Genomic DNA, 22,789 nt, shown 5'->3' on the forward strand with positions numbered 1-22,789 from the left:
ATACATTAGGATGAAAAATTCAAATTTTTAAAGGCAACACATCACATATTTAGTGGTGTGACGTTGGAACATTTAATTGATGTTCTCTGGGCCAGACTGGGTATCTTGGTGCTCCTCCACCATCACTCCCAGCCACAGTGAAGACTGTCAGGTCTTGCACAGGGAGGCATTTTTGTGGCACGGGACTGGGAGAAGAACCCATTGGGAGCAGCTGTGGAGAAGAACTTGAGGGCTCTCGTGGATAAAAAGCTGGACAGGAGCCAACTCAGAAAGCCAACCCTGTCCCGGGGCTGACAACAGGAAAACCTCAGAAACTGTCTTCCAAGGAACCACGGCCAACAGGTCCAGAGAGGGGATTCTCCCTCTCTGCTCCCGAGAGCCCACCCGGAGCACTGCACCCAGCTCTGGGGTCCTCAGCTCAAGAACCGTGCTGTCCTGTGAGAGCGAGTCCAGAGGGGACCACGGAGATGCTCAGCGAGCTGGAGCATCTCTGCACCTCAGGCTGAGAGAGTTGGGGTTGTTGAGCCTGGAGATGGCTCGGGGAAGACCTCATCACACCTTCCCTTACTGAAGGGAGCTCGTAAAAGAGAGTGACTTTTACACAGGCAGACAGTGACGGCACAAGGGGCCCAGGTTCGAACTGCCACAGGAGCCAGGCCTGCGCCGCCCCGGGGCCGCGGGCAGGCGGCGGAGGCGCGGCAGGTGCCGTTAGAGGTCTCCCGGCAACCGCCCGGCCAATGGCGGCGGGGCGGGGCGGGGCGGGGCGGGGCGGGGCGCGGCGCGGCGCGGGTTTAACCCCGCGGGGCCCGGCCAGGGCCGCACCGGCCGCGGGGCTCGCTGGGGAGCAGCTTCCCTCCTTCTCCTCCTCCCTGCGGCCGCAGCAGGTGGGGGGTGTGCGGGCTCCTCCGCCCCGTCACGGGCGGGGCGTTGGGCGCGGCGGGTAACGGCGGGGCGCGGTGGCGGCCGGGGGCGGAGGTACCGGCGGTACCGGCGCTGCTGTGCTGGGCTGGGCTGGGCTCCTCTGCCGAGCCCGGGAGTTGCGGTGCTCCCGTGGTCTGGGCTTGCCCCGGGCCGGGGGAGGGCCCCGTGCGGGGGCGCAGGAGTCTCTGGCCCGGGCGGGGTTGTGGGTCCTGACATGTGCTCCCTTCTCTCAGGCTCCCGCTGATCCGCGGGGACGAGGGAGAGCCGCGGCTGGGCTGGGCTTTGCCGGCTGTCCCCCCGGCGCTGTGAGGCCCGGCGTTTGCGGTCTCTGTGAAGCTACAAGCGGCAGATGCTCAGAGGTGAGAGCTGTAAAGCTTTCTACTGAGTCAGGGAATTTGTGACTGCTGGGGTTGAGCTGGCGGCTCACGTGATGTTAAAAGAGTACAGGTTCCGTAAGTGACCGGGGCGTTTTTAAAATACGTTGTTTAGAATTTTATTTCTTTGTAGCAAAGCTACTTTCAGTTTGAAGATCAAATCGTAATGTGGGACCAGTTTGTAGTGTTACTACATCCCCAGTTTATGTAGAATGCTCTGCTGCTTGCTGTGCTGACTGAAGTAGTTAAGCAGGACTCCATAGGCTGCCAAGGTATGATAGGAATTTCAGGGCAATGACTTTAAAATAAGAGGCATTCGAAGTAAAATGTGAACGTATTCGGTGAATTTTAATAATGAACTTAAAAAAGGAGACCTAGAGAAATGATTTGGTACAATTAATGGAGATTTCAAATCACAAGTGTTTATGGGGGAAGATGATGTTTCTAGGGTGTATTGCGGGGGGGGGAAGGATGGGGTCAGGAAGCTGTGGTACTACCATTAGTTATAATTTGGACTGGAAAGATCACAGGAGAGAGTAACACCAGGCTCATGGGGTTCAATATCATGGTTCTAAAGCTGGCAGCAGATGCTAAGGAAAGGATGTTAAGTATAGTTTGATTGTACAGCAATGCTTTTATCTGTGTATCCTCCCAAGATGCTGCAGTCTGGAGCTGAAGGATTTCTGAGTAGAGGCTGTATCTGTCTTTTAAAATGTAATAGCTGCTGATGGATATTTTTTGAAAAACTGGAGACAGTTTATGTATTTAGTATTCACAGCACCTCATGGTGATGCAAGTCCACAGATTAATTGTGTTTTATATGGAAAAAATGTCCTCATTTTCCAGCTTTGACACTGAGTGTTTCATTGCGTTCTTATAACTGTGTTAAAAGAAGCAAAGAATATTTGTTTTCTGTATGTTGGTCCTGTTTCTCCAGCTGTTTCCTCTTCTAGTTGAAAAGCCATAGCTTATTAGTTTCATGTATGAAAGCATTGCTTGTCCTTTCTTGCACCATATTTAGGTATATTCTGTCTTTTTTACAGGGAAGGCTGTACCTGTGCGTGATATTTAAGGTGGAGATGCTTGGTATTCACAGAGAGACATTATGGTCGTCTCTTCTGTCCTCTGCTCCAGCGTTCTGTTACCTGCCTGGGAGCTGTTATTTTCAGAGGACTAATCATAGGGACCTGGGATCTCTTCCTGCATGATAATGCCTAACTAGAGTCTGTTGGTTTAAGTGCATAGTAGAATTGTCTTTTTCATTGCGTTAGTTTGTGTTTATGAGCAAGGAATTTCAGCTGCTGATTTTTATCATCCATTTGTTCAGTGTGAGGACAACTTTCTGCAGTTCATCATTCAATCTATGTTTATTTTTGTGAGTAACTCTGTATAGTACCTGAGTATATCACCTGTTCATTACCTTTTTAAGATTTACTGTGCAACAGAGATGCCTGCACAGACCCCTTTGGGACTCTAATTTTTGTATCTTTGGGACTTTCAAACACTTTCCTCACCCTTCTATCACTTGTTCCTACTCTTTGCCTTTTCCCGTTTATCATCAGCTGTGAATAAATTCCTTAACGTCTTAGTTTAAGAGCTTTTGGAGGGAACATTGTGAAAAGCTTTTTGAAAATCCAGTTTTGCTGTCTTGCCCAGGTGTGTTGGATTATTCCTTCTTCCAGAGCACTGTGGCAGACTTGTTAGTGTTCCTTCCTTCCACAGAAAGTATGCTGACATTTCACCAGTCCTATTTGTTCGCAGTTGCCAAGTCTGTTCTGTGACAGGTTTTGATTAACAGATGCCAGGAATTTACATGAGAATTATTCCTTGAATTCCCTGGTAATCTCTAGAGAAATTATGTAGTTATCGTCTTGCATTCTGTGCCTGATTTAACTTGCAGGTTATATGCTACTGAAACTTGTAAGTTTCCTTGTTTCTGGTATCTGGAATACTGGTTCTGGCTCTGCCCAGTAAATATCTCACCAACTTTAGGAACTAATAAGTTAGTGGTTGGGTTTTCTTTTAAAAAGTTGTCTGCTTGCAGAGACAGACAGGTATAAAGTTTGGCTAAAGCTGACCTTAGGAAGAAGAGGAGGACATGCAGAAGATAGTTTCTGAGGTCTTCCTCTTGTCTGTGACATAGGGAGATTTGGTAATAGAATGTTCTGCTCCAGCTACATATAGTAAGTGGTTTGTGAATGCAAAGAGAGAAATGCAGTTTTGAAGATTAACAATAGAGTTATTGTTTAGTGATAAGAAAATACTAATGTGAAATCCATTGCATTAGTTAAAAATGGGGTAGGAATGTGGGAGCCAGATAAAATGTTTCCATGTGTTTCAATTTTTTCCGTGATTGAATTAACAGAATTACAGTCATCTGTGTACATAGCATGTAGAGTTGAATCTTGAGGTAGTACATCAGATTATGATCCTTGTAACCTGAGTGCTTGAGGCAAAGACCGTGACAGGACAGTTATTGAACACTGAATTTTATCAGATGTAAGACTATATATTCTTGTGTCATTATATGTGTTGAGAAAATTGAATATTCATTTTCTTAAGACCCCTGGTAATTTAAATTTGTTTTCCTGATTGTTTTTTAAGTAAAATGGAGGGGAGAAATGTAGTTGGGATTTCTGGGTATGATGCATTCAGAATAAACAGAGGCTTCATACCCATAGGCTGGATGGTTTGACTTGCTTTTTCGCATCACTTTTGACAGTACTGGGAAATTCAGCTGAAAATCTGATATTACATAAAGTTTCCATGGAATGTAGATAAGCTGAGGGATTTCTTCACCTTAATTTGGAAGCTAATAGATTAATGATTAAATTGCCACAATTTTGTAAGCGTGGGAAGAAAAATCTGGGCTCAGATTTAATTGCAAGAGCTGCCATTAAAATTACAATATTAAATAAAGGTCACTAAAACTGTAATAGATTTTTAGATAAATAAATTCTTTTTACTATACCATTATCACTGGATATAATATATATATTAGTGCTAATTATAAACTGTTATTAAGAATTCTGTAGAGAAACAATGTGTCAAAACTCTAGGGAGGAAATGTAGGGGCTTCCATGGCGATTACATGAATTAAAGTAAGTCTATGTCCTGACATTATCAAGGATGTATTTGTAAACCTACAATGTCATGTCTGGAGTGTACCCTAAATTTACCTAGACTTTTGTGTCTTTATGTCTATCCGGATAAAAGCCATCTGTGTGACATCTGTGGATTACTAGACAAATGTAAAAGCTTTAAACAGCTTCATAGCTCCCTTTGGGTATTATTTTAGTAGAAAAGAATCACACTGGTCTTTAAGTAAATGCTAAGTATGTACCCCCGCAATTTCACAAGTTGAAACACGCGTGTCACATGTTGTAGCATTTGAAATATACAGAGAAGGAATGTTAGACCATTTCTGGTTGATGCTGAATCTTCAGGCTTTCGTCTGAGACACTGCACCTCTCCAGAGTTGCCTTTCCATGCCCTCCCTTCCTTGGTGGGGGTTAAAAGTTTTCTGGGTTAGCAGATACTGCATTTCCCACTTGTGTCACACCCTGTCTAGGTTAGGGATGACCAGATGGTGCAATACGATCACAGCACTGTGCTGTGACAATTCTCTGCTGATTGATTGAGTTTTACAAACCCAGTTAAAACTGCTCCTTTTCAAGTTTAAATGTGATCTTTAGAAATTTTAAGTATGCTGTATTGTGTTAAATTTATAATTCTACTTCTTGCTGCTTATGATTTTCAAGTTTTTATATGGCCTGAACTCAGGCTTACTTAATTAGATTTCTGTCTTAAATCTTGGCACATTTATTGTCAGTTCCTCTCCTGTCCCCCAAAACACACCCCAGTAATTTTATCAACCACTTCTTTCAGCTCTTTGGGCTTATGAAATATACTATTTTTGAACTTTAATCTTATTCTTGAAAGATGTGCTTATTAGTGAATTATCTAGAAGTTTCTGGGAATATTTCTGTAGTTTTTTGTCCAAAAATTTCCAAGATGGCTTTCAAAGAAGTTCTGGTATGCTATTAAGATGACAGTGCTTTTTTTAAAGTTCCTTGGGGATTTTGTACTTCAGTTGTTCCAACTAGCACTTGAATGCCTTGGTTTGATTACTGCTTCCTTGGTGTTGATTAAGCTGTCTGTGATTCTAGTGGGGTGTATGTTGGGGGTTTTTGTTCGATGTAAGATTTCTTTTTGCTCTTACATTCACACTTTTGAAGTTGGGTCCCAGAGGCTCATTTTCAGACAATCCATCCATGTCTTGGCCTCTCCAGGAATTTCTTGCTTGGGAGAGGAAGTGACACTGCCAGTTGGGGCAATTACATCTAGTAAGCACTGGGTGGTTACAGGTTTTTGGGCAAGTCATTGAACCTGCTAGGGAAGTGACTATAGCAAAGCCCTCTGTACAGGGAATGGGCACAGTAGGAAAATCGTTATGTGGTTACAGCAGTTTTGGCTGCAGTGGTTCTTTTTTCTCTCACCTGCAGTCAGTCAGATTTGATGTTAACATGAGATGCTAGGAAACAGCAAAATTAGATATTTGCTTCCTGTTGCATGTTTTCCTTATCAGGGCCAAGGGGGAGGAACAAACATGGACACAAAACTTTCTTGCTACTTTGTTTGGTTAAAGCCTTTTCTGTTAACTCTGATATCCTAGGAAGATCCCTAAAATACATTTTAATCTTATGTGTTATTTTATTGTTCTTCCATAATTACATGAGATATTGCTTCAGAGTTAGACATTTTCATCCTCTACGTGAATATGTTCCCTGCTATATTAGGGTGGTTAAAGAGAGCATTGTAGTGTACAAAAAGGTGAAGGGTTCCTTCTGAATACACTGTATCTAAATTAATTTCACATCTACTGTCTTCATCAGGAATGCTCATCTTTAGTTCTTGCATACTTCAGAGAGGCTTTATGGAGTTGTGTTGCTCCAGAGAAACTGCCTACACTGGGAAGGAAATGTATCTGATGGATATTAATCACTAGATAGCTTTAGAGGTCATTGCTGAGGTGCTGAACTGGCAGTAGAAGCCATGTGGAACTGTTGAGATGATCTTAGCATCTTTAGCATGAGACTAAAGGCTTGTTGCATTCTCTTTTGCAGCTGACACTGGATTGTCTTGTTCTTCACATCTGAATTTAATTCAAAATACAGTAAATAAAGATGAATCAAGTACAAAATGCTGACTACTCCCTGCAATGATCACTTCGTCAAAGCTACTGCACTTGTCTGATGTCAAATAATGGTTTGAGATACTTTGGGGTAGTGGTCTAGCAGATGAAGGAAGTTTTTGAGTTTGGTGCTTTTCAAATCTTGAAATTGCTGAGGGTGGATTTTAGTTTGTTGTATTAAACTGTGCAATGGACTTCTCAAGACAAAAGGCTCTAGAGTTCTCAAGGTTGAGAGGAGAATATGGTCGTATTACCTGGACCTCATTGTAGTTCTTAGATATTTTTCTTTCTCTGTCTTCACTAGGCTTCCCTCTAACTTTGTGTGTTAATTTTCTACGTGTCCTATTATTAATAATGTGTCACTACAGAGAAGTCTTGCTAAAGTGTCTGCTCTGAATGAATCAGCATGTGACTTGCAGGGTGCAAATTTAGAGAATCATTGCATTCCTATACCTGGATTAGTCCTGCTTCCAGTCAGACATTGTTTAGGGTGACAGATGCTGTGTCAGAATAGTATTGTCAGTGCAGAGAGACTTGTGGGTTGATAACACTGTACGTTCAGTGAATGTGGGTGATAAGACCTCAGAGTGGGGATGCAGTCTCTTAAAGAATAAAAGCCAGTTTGTTTGGAAGTAGCAGCGTATCTGAAATGAGATTAGTATTTTTGTGGACTTTCCAACAGTCCTCGATGGAATTTGTCTTGAGGTTCTTAATAATCTTTTGAAATATGTTATTAGAATGCAGGATTGTGATGTCAGGAATGAAAACTTACTTGGACCTTAATTTGCTGCCTTTTTGCCTTATGTGTGTGCATTTATCTATCTGATGCATCCAGCAGAAATGAAAGTAGCATGTAAGAAGTGTGTCCTCTTAATACTTACTGACTTTGAATTCCATTTTAAAAGCACAGTTGTCTAGTTAATTTGTGAACATCTTGATTTTTACGGGGGGAAAAAGTGAAAAATACGCATAATTTAATAAGTGTAGAGAGAAAGCAGAAAAAACCATTTCTTAAACAAGAACAGCAACTAGATTGTTACATTGACTGTTTTCTTGCTGCCTTTTGTGTACTTTCTGATCTGAAAGTTTTCAGGAGCTACTAAATTATAACACATGTGAGGAATAACTGTTTACCTTTTTTTCCCATGCACATTTATGAACCTGGAGAAATTTTCATCAAGCTGGATACTTATTCAGATTTTTTTTTTAGTGCTGAGCATTCTGTAATGCGACTGTGCACCAGTATGATCTCTTAAGAAATTGGTGTTGCTTTGGACACTGTATTTTGTGCTTTGTCATGTTGATAAGGATTTCTACTGTCTCTGTGTTCTCAGGAGACCTTAGGGATAACAAAACATTTCTCTTCCCCCCTCCCCCCTCCAATGATAGTTTTTTCCACAGTGATAAAAATGCAAGGTTTTGGTGTCAGAAATTTAGAAGTTGCTTATCCAGACTGTGTTTATTGGAACATTAGCAAGGGTTTAGGGAAGAACATCCCTGTGCTCTAAAAGTCTACTGAATTAATCTAAAACAGACTTTAGACTTTGTTCCCAAGTGTTGCTTGAAACAAAGGGGCCTTCTTTCCTCTCAGGTGGAAAGCTTGTTTCCCCGAAGTATCATTGTTGCCATAACAGTTGATGGCTTGTGCTGTCCAAGTCTTAAGCATCCAAGCTGGATTTAAAGTTTCCAGCAGTGAGAGATAACTAATGCTATTATGTGCCTTCTCACTGTGTGGTGGAGGTGGGGTGAAGGGACAATCTCTTTGCTCTCTCTTAAGAGTGGGTGACTTCCCTTTGGTTTCCAGAGGGACAGTGCTGTACTGAGCGGCTGTGCCAACAGGGTAAGGCTTCTCCTATTTGTTTCCTTCAACAATTTTGGGCTTTCTGCAAGGGAGCAAGAAACTTGCTAGGGAAAGGCAATATAACTAAATGTGTAAGTTAAATGATTAAATATTTAATAAAAGTTCCTTTGCCCTCTGCCAATATATCTTCTCTAGAGCCTTTGTAATGCATTTCTGTAAGTAACAGTCCCATTTAAACAGCCATATGTTAAAACTTCATGTAAGTTTACTGTAATAAAATTGCTTCCTGCTTATATGGCAGGGAAAAGTACTCGGCTTGCTGCGTTTTCTCTGATGTACATCAACAGAAACAGCTAGTTATCTACAGCGTGAGTCTTTATTTTCATTTGTGCTTGGCATTTTGGCTTTAGTTAATGGTTTACAAGACAGTTAAGGCTAAATATAGATAGATGCATCATTTTTAAAGTATACTATTTGCTGTGCTTACTGTGTTCCAAATGTAGTGTAAAGAAGTAGAAAAATTCCACGTGGTTCAAGTTCAGCAGTCACTCTCCTGTGCCTGCTTTAACTGTCTAGCTGTATTAGCTGCTTTTGTTAATCTAAAACGCTCTTGCTATTTTAGGAGATGCCTACGTAACACACGTTGCCAGCAATTGCACTAAATACTTCACTGCTGAACCAGTTGCTCAGGTACCCAGCCTGTCTCTGTTGCTATGGGAGATTGGAAGACTATTACTGTGCCGGTGCTGTCATCAGGTAAACTGGTAATGTTTTGAATTTAGTCGATTTACTGATTTTTACTAGTGATGTTATAGCAGCTAAAGAAGGAGACTGCAGTTTTGTGCATTACCTATTTGAGTAGGAAAACAGCATGGTAAATAATACATAGTACAAACAGTGCTTTGTCTTGGATTAAGTCCTTACAGAAATGCTAATGTAAAATACTCATACATATATGGAAACGTTTTAAGAACTTTCAATCGTAATTTGTTTTTTTATAATCACACCTATCAATGTACCTTGTGTTTTCAGAGATTTCTTTACTTGTTCTATATTCTTTTGCCTCATAAATTGGTTACAATTTGTTAAAGGAGTAAATATTTTCTTGCCCATTTCTGCCTGGTGGAAGAGTAAATTACAGCATATCCTTAATGAGACTAATGATACCATACATTCTATAAGGTTTTACTGAATGCACATCTCTTGCACCTGTGTTGTAGTAAGTCAATAAAAAGGAAGTGTGGTCAGTTTTTTCTTGATGGATGAGTAAAATTTGAAAGATACGATACTTTAAATGTTACTGAGTCTAAATCTTCAGTGGAAGTTTATCTTTTTTATATATTGTGAATTGTTTAATGTCATTCTAGATGAAATTCTGAGCTCTAGAATCTAAATTTCTGTAAATAATAACTTGAATACATAAGGATTTGATTTTGTGATGTGTTAAAATAATAGCCCTGATTTCTTTCTTAATGTTTAACTTCTAGATAGCAAAAATATACTTTCATATACCTCAGAAAAAAAGATATCTCCTACAAGCATGAACTCACAAGTGCTACGCTTGTCACTGCCTTCGTCCAAAAACATGCACAGCTTTTTGAGTGCCTTCTGCACAGAAGAGAATCTTGAACAGAGTATATCCTATATTGATAGGGTAAGCCAGATCTTCTTGTTTATTGGAGGTTGTGTGCAGGTGACAATCAATTGTGGTAAAAAAGGGATTGACTGGATTAAGAAGACTTCTTCCTCAGTGCTCAGAAGCTGATGTTGGTGGGAGGTAGGATTCAGGTTTTTCCCCTTCATACAGGATTTCACCTGATACTGTCTTTTGGAGAATTGTGGGAGATAGATCCAGTTATTGATCTCATTTTCCCCCCCTCCCCCCTTGTCTTTTACCAGGAATTAACAACATTGGGCTTTCCTTCTATTTATGCGGAGTCCAAAGGAAAAGAATTAAATTTAGTATCTATCATAAATTGTATGAATGAATTGCTTGTACTGCAGCACAAGAACCTTCGAGCTCAGGAAGAAGTAGAAATGCAGCATATGAAACTGGGAAGTGATATGGATCACTTACAGAACTGCTATGCTAAGTTAAAGGTAGAAAACAAAATCATTCCACTAGTATTACATAGCTGTCACATTAATAGCAAGTCCTTTTCTGTTTGGTTTTTTTTTCTCTCCAGTACAAATTTGCAGTTCTGTTTTGGGGTTTTTTGAAGTATTTTTCTCCAAGTGAAAATGCCTTAAAGTTAATGAAGTTTGAGTTAATAAGAGAACTTCTAATCACTTACAGTTTTAGCCTCCTTTTTCAAGGAAGGGGGAAGAGAGTTTTAATTGAGAGTGTTACTGTACACTTTGGGTGAAAATGTTAAATATTTTGGTTCCTATCTTTTAGTATTGCTTAAAAGGATATGCCCAGCTCTGAAAGATAAATTCCCAATGTAATTGTAACAAGTAAAAGCACAGATAACTCTTCTAGTGCATTACAGGGTTTTTATCAGTCTTTTTCCATGTGTTTTGTTTTGTTGTTGGATTCCTTGAACGTCCAACTACAAAGTCTCTTTGTAAGAATTGTTCAGAAGCTGTTGTCAAACCAGAAGTTACTAAGCTTAATTTTATCACAAGACAAATGCATGTTCAAGGCCAGTCACTGTGGAGTAGATGATATATTGGAAGTTCATGGGTGCACTTGTATGTGCAGTCATATTAGAAAAGACATGATTTTCTCTAAATTCTGTCAAGAAAATAAAATATAAAAGAAGAAAATTTCAGTGCTTTTTTAGGCTTGCTTTTCACTTGGGCTTGTCACCACTATCTCATTGAGAAATATTACTGTAGATTTTCAAAATCATAGTAGTCCTTCTGCTGAGATTGGTCATTCATGTAGAAGGATTTTTGATGACCTAAAAAGTAATCTGTAACTGCACTGATTTTTATACAAACACTATAAAATGTTAGGTTCTAGAGCACTCCAGTTGCTTTCCCTAGATGAATAGCTTTATGGGGAGAGAGGGAAAACTTGTTTGTACTACATGAATCCTAGGGTATTTAATTTGGTTGTGAGCCTGTGAGGTTTCTCCTGTAGATTCTTTCAGATACCATACAGCAATTCTCTTGTCTTCCACTACTGTGTTACCTGTATTTCACTGTGGTTTGTTTAGAAGTTCTTGTTGCTTAAATGTATCTACACATTCGTACTTCACTACACATATGAAGGAAAAGCTTATATATAGTATTTGGCTGTCATTTAAGCTGCCAATTTCAGGTCTGAGTCTCATTTGCAGACAAAACTTTCTAAAATGCTAGTTTTGCATTGTCTGTTATAATGAGATCATCTGTCTAGCCTTCTCTGTATATGTGAAATGTTCCATTTGCATTGCTATGGTCACAGTCTGTATATTTGTGTCAATTGTACCCTTGATGATTCAACAGAAATGTTCCAGTAAAACTGTAGTTCCAAATTCATGCAGGTTGCTTAGTATCCACCTCACTCTCACAGTACAGATATGCTTACAGAATCCTGACTTAATGGAAAAGTCCTAACTGAAAAAGATAATACCTGTTAAACACCAAGCCATATCTCAGGTGAAGTGGTTTTGCAGTTTGGTTAACATGGCTTGTTTGTTTTGGTTGGTTGGGTTTGTTTAAAACCTTATGCTATTAATTCTTATTGATGCTGAACTATCAACACTTTTTCTAGGAACAGTTGGAATTATCTAAAAGGGAAATAGTTGGGCTTCAGGAAAGAGACAGACAACTGCAAAGCAAGAACAGAAATTTGCACCAGTTACTTAAAAATGAAAAGGATGAAGTGAGTTGTTTTGTACATTAACACAAATCATTACATAGATATTGAAGATTTTTTCTTTTTTTTTTGCACGGCGTCTTCTAATTGCTCACTTTGAATGTGTATTTTTTGTTGGTAAATGTTGTCTTTCAAGGTGACTGGCATGTTGCATATGGATAAATAGGTCCTGTAAGGGATAGGTCCATCCAAGTTACAACAGTAGTAGAGAGTACTGCAGAAATGCAGATGTGAAAATTCTGAGATTTTCTGTACATCTTTATCTTAGAATGTTCAGAAATACCAAAAAGTAGGAGGGGCAACAGGATGCAGTCACTTATTCAAACATTTATGTATAGAGGCTTTTGGGGTTTGGGTTTTTTTATTATAGAGGGGAGCAAAAGACTGAAGAGAAGGGAGGTGGGGGGAAACCCAGCTCAAAACCACAGTCTCATTAAACTGAAATATGTTGAAACAATCAAGATCAGAAAACACTTTGACATTCATGTTTGGGATTTCGTTTTGACTTCTTAGTTTGGGATTTGTTTCCTGTATGCTCCTTCCCTAGCATTGTACTTCACATGGTTCCTATGTTTTTGTGAATGTGACTCCTAAGTTTCTGTGAATGTTCTGTGTTCATAAACATATTCATACAGTTGGGAATCACAGCACTAACTGTATATAGTGGACTTCCTAAAGTTCCAACTTAAGATATTGAATGTGCTGCATGTTTGTAAGGTTAAATCAGAAAACTAAAAAAAACCCGAACAAGACAACCTAGGAATTGATAGTACATGTCAAAAATTTGCTTTATGATGTTTTAATGTTCTTTTAGACCAAATGGAATAGTATTTTTCAATGTGGTGCTGCCCCAAGGAGGAGGAGTTCATTTTTTCTAGTGTGAGACTAACAAGCATGCCACAGAATTGGCGTAAACCTAGATCCTGAACATGAATTACTGAAAGTAAAGATACATCCCATCTCTGTTCAATAAAGGCTGTAAAGGTTATGTGACTTCTCAGAACATGAGTTCAGTTGTACTTCAGAGGAATTATAGTATTATAATCTGCTGCTTATGATGTGAGTTTCTCCTGAAAAGAAACTACTTTTCCTGAGATAAGTTTGAGATCAGAATCCATTGGTTGGGAGAGCAGAAGTACAGTTTAATGGAAGTGTTGTTTTGCCTCATGTATTTTGGTTTTCTGAAGAAATTTGTGGTTATACTTTAGTTGAAGAAACAGTTTTTTTGTGGCATTGCTTTTAGGTTCAGAAGTTACAGAACATAATTTCAAGTAGAGCTACACAGTACAATCATGATATGAAGAGGAAAGAGAGAGAATACAACAAGTTAAAGGAACGCTTACATCAGTTAGTCATGAATAAAAAAGACAAAAAGATAGGTAAGTAGCTCTTTGACTTTTACCACAGCAAAATTAGCATATTCTGTATGTTAACCAGAGCCAATTTTAAGTATTTTTATCATTAAAGGCAATGCATCCCTCCTGCAGTTTTTTATGTGTATGTTAGAATGTTAAAGAAAAGATGTAATATTTCATGTTAACTGACTGTGTAAGTCTTTTCAATATTGTGTTGCATGAGATCACTTACAAGCACAAACCAAATGCTGATCTTTATGAAATGAGGTGGGGGTGTTCTGTTTGGTTTTTGTTCCTTACTAAGGAAAACTTATTTGGGATAAATTCCTATGCTAGAGCCATCTCTGCTCTATTTTCTTGCTACTGTTGCTATCACAAGATTTTGGATAATGTCATAAACACTGTATTGTTCCAAGCAGTTGCCATCAGGAAGGCACACTGCATGAGCTTTTTACACTGGAGATACTACACTCTGCTTGTGGTTAGCACAAGTAATGAGAAGTTTTAGAGAGGAAATAACACAAGGCAGATGAACCATCCAGTACTATGGGACATGAGGAGAAATCTGAGTCCTTGTATGTCGTACTGCCCAAAAATTGTGTTCAAGATGTTCATCAGTGCTATTTACCATAAATAATACAGTTTTTGTCAAAAATGGCTGAAAATGGGTACTGTAGTTAGGTATTAAAAAATGTACCTTTTGGTTCATATATCTGGCCTTAAACTATTTATATAACGTATCTCCAGTGGAAGGGAAGTCCTGCTCTTGTCCACCTGCCACCCCCAAACTCAGCTGTTTGCCAGCTGTAGGGCATGTTTTAGTAAGCTGATTTAGTTCAATAAACCAGAAGAAAACTATTCATGTTGTTTCCAAGATGGTTCTCTGCTGATTTAGTTTTCTGAAAGTCCTCATGGGGAAGCCAAACCAGGTTAGAACAAAGTAGGAGGAACGCTTATTTTGGCTGCAGAAACTCTTAGAATCAGTTCAGTAAGCTCTAGAAACTTCACCCTGAGGTCAGCAAAACTTAAGCATTCTTGACTTCAGGTGGCTACTAGTACTAGTTCAAATATCAGTGAGGTGAAAGTAGCAGTGTTTTAAAACTAGTTACTAGCGTGGGTCACTAATCTGTAGTCATATATTGGGTTTGGGTTTTTGTTGGTGGTGTGGTTGGGGGTTTTTGATTTTATTTTTATTCAAATGTGAACAGAGAAATTTCTTTGTTTTGAGGAATATCTCATGAAACATTAATAAGTTCCTTACCCTAAACAGGAGATAAAACAAGTGTTATTGCCAGAATGAGCATAGAGTTGATACATTGATATAAAGGTTGAAATAGGGATGAAGGTGTCATTAAGAAATGCATATAAAAGATAAGACAGGATGAAAATACATCCTCCTGAATTTCCAAATGCAAAAACTTATCTCTTTTTCTTTGGTTGTTATTTTTGCTTTAAGCAGGGCAATGTGGTTTCATATGGGTCTGAAGACTGAGGGAGCTATTTGAGTAATGTGATCTCTTTATAACAACTACATATAAATGCGATGTCATCTAAATCTTTATATATTTGCATATTGTTTCACACTTTGAAATATCCTTTTCATTTGTAGCTATGGAAATTCTAAATTGTGTTGGTAGAGCTGATGGGAAGAGAGGTGCATGGAGGACTGATAAGACAGAAGCCAGGTAGTTGTCTTAGAACAATCTTACTTGAAGCATGTATTAGGGCTGTTATGTTGTTACTGTAAGATTATTTCTTCCAGAAACGAAGAAGAAATGTACAAAGTTCTGTTAAGTGATTATGAACAACGCCAAAAACAGCTTTTACTGGAAAATGCTGAGCTAAAGAAAGTTCTTCAGCAAATGAAGAAAGATATTATTTCACTTCTTCCACCACAGAAACAAAAGCCTAAAGAAAAGTCTGAAGATGGGCTGGTAAGTATTCTTCAGTTAAAATTAAATCTCCATGGTAGTTTGGTATAGTGCTGGAGTAATTTGATAGTTATTAAAAAAAAAAGTAAACCTCTTATGAGACTTGCAGTGGATTGCACATCATGTGCTTTGCTTAAAATTCATCCTTGATAAATGTCTGCTCTCTGTGAACAACACACAGTATATTCTTTCTAGTCAGTCAATGAAAAGCTTGAAAATATTCTTTGAATGAGTTTTAGATGTAGTAGCTACTGGTATGTAATTCTATATTGCAGTGCATATTGGATTTCGCCTGCCTGGGGGTTTTTGTTTGTTTGTTTCCAGATTTTAAGTATTTCTTTACACAGGATATATTTCTGGAACAGTTTACTGCCATGGCTGTGTAGAAAAGCACTAGATTCTCTCTGTCCACTTCTTTGTACGGTGTGAATAAACTCTTTTTAACTTGACTGGATTACTTGCCCCTGTACTGAGGCAGCTGCTGCTGAAGTCTGACACCAGAACTCAGCAGTCTGAACCTGTCTAGCTTGAAGATGTGAGAGTGAGTGAGTCTTGCTAGCTGACCCACTGTCTGTGGTGGGGTTCTGGCCTGGATGGAAAAATGTTTCCTTTATTGTAAGGGTTTTCCTTCTCTTCAGTAAATTTAATCTATGCACATATTTGGAAGGGTGAAGTGGTTTGCAGCTTCTTATTTCTGTTTCTACAGGTGCTGTCAGACCAGGAAGAAGATATTGGAGAGTTAAATAAAGAGAATATGTGGGAATTATCTTGTGAAACTGTGCGAGAACAGCTTACCAACAGCATTAGAAAACAGTGGCGAATGTTGAAAAATCACGTTGAAAAGCTGGATAACCAAGGTTGATGTTTAACTGCATTATGTGCTCATATAAAATACGTTTTTTAAAAAGTAATGCAGATGTGGAGCTTTGAAATAATTGGATGCAAAATACGTAATTCCCTCTCAGGAGTCTTGTCTTGCCGCATCTTCTGAGACCTCTTGTGGCATTCTAAAACAAACTGACTGATGGTATGGTGCTGGACTCTCCTCATTTCCAGCTGTTAAACAGCATTAAGACAGCTAAAAATATATAAAATTCTTTCCTAGTATTATTTTCCCATGCAAGTAAATGCAGCCATTACCACAGGGATGTTTGCTGTCAAGAATAAGATTGAGAAGGTCAGGCATGCAATTGCAAATAAAGGAGCAGATGGCCTTTGAGAGTATCTTTACACACTAGAAAGGATTTCAGGAATGCTTGTAATACTTTATTTGGTGTAACTAACTGAAAAATAAGCATCGGGAAAAATGTTACAATTATTTGCTCTTTTGGAGTCATCTTCTAGGCTTTTACCATTTATAAGGATGACCATAGTATAGCCCTTTAGGATTCTGTTGTGTGTTCAAATACTGGCATCAGGGGATCAAAACTTGGCTTATTACAATCATTGTGATTTAGCTATGCATTAAATTAAATAAACCAGTATGTAATTTTACAAAATACAACCATGCCTGTAATTCATTCCCTTACTGGAATGAAAACATGCATCTAATGTTTGTTAGATCTGTTTCTCCTTCACAGGACTTGAAGGAAAAGGCTTTCTTTTTATATCTGTGATAAATATAGTTACTGTCATATTTTTATGAACACATAAGCCTTTCAAAAATGGTCTCAGGAGAATGGGCTAACAGCATGTCAGTGAAAAAAGTCTTTAGTTGTCTTGAGTTTTCTTTTAAATGACTGCTGCAACAAGCGAGGATTTTGTGTAACACTTATTGCAATGTAGATGGTTGATTTACCTTGGGGGACATGAAACATTCATGTTTTCATTGCTGGTGTTTTTTCTGAACTGGATTTGATGGATAATTACATGTGTAGCACCAATTTTGGATCTCTTGTCTCTGATAGAAATGCTGTGGAGTACACTGTGTGTCTGTCTTTCAGGATGAAGAAAATAGTCTAAAACTTTTTGCTCTTCCTGGGAGTCTCTGATATGGGGTGTTGGGGCTTTTTAAAATTTGTTTTTAATATGCTTCTTTCCCCTTTAGTGTTGCGTGGTCATTCAGGAGCTTTGAATGAAAAAGATGTCATTTCAAGAGAAGACCATGAGCTAGAAACTGAAAAGCTAGAGTTAGAGATTCAGCACTGTAAAGAAATGATCAAAACTCAGCAACAGCTCTTACAGGTAGTAGGCTTTATTTTTTCTTATTTTTCTCATTGAATCCAAGTGTGTTTTACTTAATGTGACACTTTTGTTGCCTGTGAGCCTTTCTCCATTTCTTGATAATGCTTTTAAATTAAAATAACTTAGTGGGTTATATGAGTATAGGTGTGCTAGTGGCTTGGTTGATAATTTTGTGAATTTTTAATCCTGGTAGGAATAATTTTGGGGGCTAAACAAAGGTGAGGCAGCCTGAACAGGGACATTTTAACTGCTATCTGAAATTTGCCCCCACTCTCCACCAACTTGATATTTACTGCATTGTTTCCATATTAAACTTCAACCATTTTTCTGATAAATCTGAACCTGTGGAGATAGTGTACCTCTTCAGTCACTCCCCAATTGACATTTGTCCTTTGTTGCTTTATGTCTACAGCAACAGCTTACATGTGATGATGACACCACTCTGTTACTACAAGACTGCTATTTGTTGGAAGAAAGAGAGCGTCTTCAGGAAGAATGGAGATTATTTCGAGAACAAAAAAAGAATTTTGAGAAGGAACGAAAAAGTTTTACAGAAGCTGCCATTAGATTAGGACTTGAGGTATTAGAAAAGGGAGCTCCTATGGAAGATGAATTACAAGTCTTTTTTATACATGCTGAAGTGCAGCCATGCAACAATATCTGTTTCTGATGACTGTAGAGAAGGGTCATTGCCATACTGGATAAAACATATCTTTGGTCGTTCTGGAAGATCATTCTCTTGGCAATTCAAAAAGCTAAGGTTTTTGTGTGTGTTGGAAAATACAGTTTCTGCAGCTGGAACTGAGCCATCTTTGTTTCAGGTTTTGAAATATCTTAAGTATTTCCAAAATCAGTAATTTATTAACTAAATCCCTTAGATACTGCTTGAGTTTCATTTCCTACAAAAGTAAGGCCTATGCAAATTTCAGACAAATTTGGTTGAATTTCAAAAGGCATTTGTTTTCTAAACTTTTTTGAAAACCAGTGACTTCTGCAAAAACACCAAGTAATTGCTATGTTTTCCTTAGTAGGGTCATTATCTGTTCTGTTTTTGTAGTTAAGATGGCCAGTAAGCACAGATACTGGCAGTCAGGATAGATGTGTCTGTAAATGAGCTCTAGCAAATGTGCTTTGGTCTAGCCCATAGTTAGGGTCAAAAATGTGAAGGGGCTTACGAGTTTGGCAGGGAAAGGTCATGATGATATGACTGTGAAACCAGGATGGTACAGATATGACAGGAAAAAAGCCATTGAAGGAAAAAAGAAATGGACTTTATTTCTTACAGAACTGCTTGCTTTGATGTGCAGAGCAGAAAGTTGGAGTGGGATGTGATTAAAATTTATAAAGCTGTGGATTCAGTTTGAGCAGACGAAAGCACTACTGTTGTTCACCAAATCCCTCAAGGTTTAGAGGGAACTCTTAATTTTGAAATTAAGTCATAAACTTACGCAAAAAGGTACCCTTTTTTTCAGTTAGGTTGTTGACTTCTGGATTTTTTTCAAAGGAGAGTGTAAAGGCAATGAATACCATCAAGTTCAAAAAGCAGTTGCCTGAGCTTATGGGCAACACAGTCACAGATAATAAAAGTGGGACACAAAGGGTGTCTTTCAGCATCTATAATCAAATGGTTTTTGGGAATGGGAACTTGTGAGGGAATGCACTGCAGAAAGAGGCCTTGTTCATAAATAGCATCTCTTGCAGCCACTGGTGGAGACAGGATACGGAGCTAGCTGGACAACCTGTCTGACCCAGAATATAAAATACTCTAGGTTTTACTTAGGATACTGGGATAGTAGTAGTTCACATGGTAACAAATACTGACCCTGATTTACTTAATTTTATTTGCATTTTAATGAGTTAGTTGATTTCATGTTGCACATTGAATTCTGCTTTAAAAGTCATGAGTGATAATAAACAATAATTGTTTGTCTGGAAATGTTTAGGACCACATTGCAGCATAAGCGTAACTGCTCGTGCTTCAGCTTGTCAAAAGGCTGAAGTATGGAATGAGAAGCAATGCTGTAAGCTTTGTAGGTGTTTGTGAAAGTTTGCGTTGGAGTTCGGCTTCCTCTGTTTTTTCTACTGACATAGAATAAGAGCATCCTGTTTCACTGATGGTGTTTGGAGATGAAGCAGCTTGTTGCTGGATTCCAGAGCCGTTGGATCTCTTGGAAGCTGTCTACTTGGCATTATTTTCCTTTCCTGTCCTCACAGGGGCTGGAAAGTGAAACAAGCATTTTTTTTTTTTTTTTTTTTTTCCCAGTTTTAATCAGAAGCAATCAGTGCTATTTTCAATGTAATTTTTCCTATTTAGAAGGTTTAAGCAGTAATCATTCCTGGCAGCTGCCTTGGATGAGGGCTGCCTCCAGCAGGTAGTGCTGCACTGAGGGGGGAAGGGGAGCATAGGAGGTGGTGTCGCTGGGGTGTAGAGCAGTAAAGTGAAAGGATTACTTAGGCCTCTGTGGCACAAACCATGGGACTTGGCTTGTAAGTGCCTCCTCAGCCAATCCTTGTTGGGCTCAAAAGCTGGCTTACAGACAGTCTTTTCTGTGTTAAGCTGCTGGCTCTCCTTAGTGACATGGACCTGTTACAGCTTTGGCTTTCTGAAACACAACAGCATCAGTTTAATGTGGGCTAGGCTTGTTCCTGTGGTCACAAGTGTAAACTGTCATTTCTTTTCTTAGAGAAAGGCATTTGAAGAAGATAGAGGAGCATGGCTGAAACACCAGTTCTTAACTATGACTGCTGATTGCAACAATCCAAATGCAACAACTCCAAGTGCCTTCTTAAGAAGTGAGTATTTGGTTCAAACTAATGTTCTTGCACAATTTCTTTTTCTTCCTTTCAGCTAGAAGTTGCAACTATGAACAAAACCAAAGCATCTCAAGGAAAACTTTACCATGTATCTGTGTGCCCCGACATGTCAGGGCAACGGATGGTTCAGAATTTCCTTTTTAAAAGGGAATTGTAACTCTCTTCCTGATAATTAATTATGTGGTGAATTTATATTTGTGAAACAATCTGGTGAATATCAAATACCTGACAGCACAGCAGGTAACTTTCAGGTGCTTTCATAAATACTGTAGAACATGTAATCATTCTGGTATTCCACTTCATATGAAAGCTTTGGAATCTAAATGTGAGAAGGGCTTGTTCTGGCCCTGCTAAGTTTGCCATGTCTTTCCATTGACTTGAGTGATGGTTAAGTTCATGTAAACGATAAGACATTTAACTTCATTTTGATTTTGTTTTCTATATTCTGACAAGTTTGGAGGTTTTCATGTTGGTGTTAGTTACTGTCTGTGCATGCTGGAGAAGTCCTTACTTAAGGAATAAAAAAGCTTTATCAATTGTAAAGTGAGAAGCTACATTTGAGTGACTTCATGTGATTACTTGCAGCGGTGGCTGTCTATGCAAATGCTGCATTTTCAAATTTAGAGTCCTAATTTTAACATAACTTCATGCAATGGCATTACATAGACTTCTAAAATTTTATCCCAGGTCTGTAACAATAAGATTTGTTATTATAACTCTGCCTTAAGGTATTTGTGTATTTTTTTTTTTTAAAGCAGAAGACACAAACATTTGAAGGACTTGCTTGTTTCCAGTGGACTGCAGTTTAACTGTTGATGTGTCTCTCTTAGGTTCTGAGCCAGACACTCGTTTAGTGAAGTCTGCATCTCGGCAAAGAAAACCTCCCTCTGTGTTGAGTGCTCCTGTTTCAGCAGAACCTTGCCAGACATTTCAGTATATTGCACAAAACAGGTTTGTGAAACAATGTTGTAGATGGTTTCTAGAGTGCTGAATTCTATGTAGAGCAGAGCGTAATCTAAAGTTTACAGTTGGTATATAACAAAGGATATTAATCATATCATAAAAAGAGTACTCTGTTTCCTTTCAAAGCATTATTTATTGGCATTGTAACTTCTTTTTTCTGCTTCCAGTGTTGCATCAGAAAAACCTGCTGCAGATAACATGCCAAATCTGTGGGTGGAAAGTGATGACAAAGAAGAAATTGAAGAATGCACAAAGTCATGGGAAGACTCTGGAGTTGGCACTCTGCTATGTAGAAACTTGCACATGGAACAGCTGCCTTAGACTTCCTAGGGTGGCCTGCTGGGTTTTTTTGTTAAAGACTTGTTCATAAACATATCATTCTAAATGAAACAGAATGCTGTGAGTTTGATCATTCTTCTAGAGGATTATGTGGTGATCTGAATTGTGGTGTGTTTCTATGTGTGTGCACATGGCTTTTATTTTTTAGACCATTTTTTGCCTCTTTCTTGCAACTCTTGGGAAAAAAATTAAAAATATATAAAAGCTTTGATATTTTTCTAGTAACAGAAGCTCTAATTCTGGAATAAAGCAATGGTCTGAAACTTTGACTGTAATGAAATACTGGATCTTAATGTGACCTTTCATCACAGGCAGAGATAGCACTTTTAGAAATTGTTTAATTATTGGAAACATTCATTTATGTCTCAAGTGTAACTGGCATTAAATCCTCTTTTGCCTCGACTTGAATGTACAGTATACTGTAGATTTTTAACAAAACAGGTTCTATATTTATTGTGTGATTTGAAAATACCTCTTTGATATCTCAATGATTTAAAGTGCAAAATCTTTATATATTTGTAAATAGAACAACTGGTTATGCTGAGAAACCATGAAATGAAACACGTGCATACATAAATATTATTTTACATGCCATTTTAAATTGTTTTATAGTGATATTCAGTTTACAGATCCATTAGGACTTTCAATGGTTCAGCCAGGAACCAAAGTATTTCAAATGTGAACAATAAACGTGTAATTCTATTCTAAAAACCTGTGGTTGAATGATTTGTGTGCAGTAAACTATTAAGCAACTATGGTTCTAGGGCTGTATACAATGTCTACAACTCTGGTGCTGGTTTTGTATTTTGTTAGGTTTTTTTGTTTTAATTGACTCCAGAATTTCATTTTTTGTGTAGCCTTGGGGCTGTCTCTTTCGTTTATAATGTAATAAAAATAGCCAGGTTAGAGGTAAGATGTTTCAACGTCCCCTTTACCTTACTCAGTGCATGGAATTTTCCTTGCCCCATACAAATCCATCTTCTCTGTTGGGTTTTTGTGCACATGTGATTATATTTACCTCTGCATATGTGATCACTTGTGTAGCTCTGATCCTTGTGTAATTGACCTTTTGGAAGAGTCTAAGCATAAACTCCCTTTCTTGGGG

General features: G+C 38.5%; 1 protein-coding gene across 6 annotated transcripts; it reads left to right on the forward strand.

Moving 5' to 3' along the window:
• Nucleotides 1-795: 795 nt before the first annotated feature.
• On the forward strand, nt 796-22,397 carry LOC121665711 (SSX family member 2 interacting protein). Of its 6 annotated transcripts, XM_042030327.1 has the most exons (16): nt 796-884; nt 1,155-1,280; nt 8,592-8,658; nt 8,913-9,046; nt 9,778-9,944; nt 10,190-10,390; nt 11,994-12,104; nt 13,342-13,477; nt 15,063-15,138; nt 15,216-15,387; nt 16,091-16,241; nt 17,432-17,568; nt 17,981-18,148; nt 20,253-20,361; nt 21,213-21,333; nt 21,513-22,397. In XM_042030327.1, the coding sequence occupies exons 4-16, from the start codon at nt 9,004-9,006 to the stop codon at nt 21,664-21,666; spliced, it is 1,746 nt and encodes a 581-aa protein (XP_041886261.1). In that variant the 5' UTR covers nt 796-884; nt 1,155-1,280; nt 8,592-8,658; nt 8,913-9,003; the 3' UTR covers nt 21,667-22,397. The 6 variants fall into 6 exon arrangements, with proteins under 6 accessions (XP_041886261.1, XP_041886257.1, XP_041886263.1 ...); XM_042030323.1 differs by lacking the exon at nt 8,592-8,658; XM_042030326.1 differs by lacking the exons at nt 796-884; nt 1,155-1,280 and adding an exon at nt 5,038-8,329.
• The last annotated feature ends 392 nt before the right edge of the window (nt 22,398-22,789 follow it).

The sequence above is a fragment of the Corvus kubaryi genome, unplaced genomic scaffold, assembly GCF_017639235.1.
Source record: "Corvus kubaryi isolate FWS band 111438036 unplaced genomic scaffold, C.kubaryi_AGA036_p1.0 37334, whole genome shotgun sequence".
NCBI lineage: Eukaryota > Metazoa > Chordata > Aves > Passeriformes > Corvidae > Corvus > Corvus kubaryi.

Coding starts and splice junctions, on each gene's coding strand:
- LOC121665711 (XM_042030327.1), top strand. CDS start 9,004: ATGGGAGATTGGAAGACTATTACTGTGCCGGTGCTGTCATCAG. Junction 15,388..16,090: donor AAAAGTCTGAAGATGGGCTG/GTAAGTATTCTT, acceptor CTGTTTCTACAG/GTGCTGTCAGACCAGGAAGA. Junction 21,334..21,512: donor CAGTATATTGCACAAAACAG/GTTTGTGAAACA, acceptor TTCTGCTTCCAG/TGTTGCATCAGAAAAACCTG.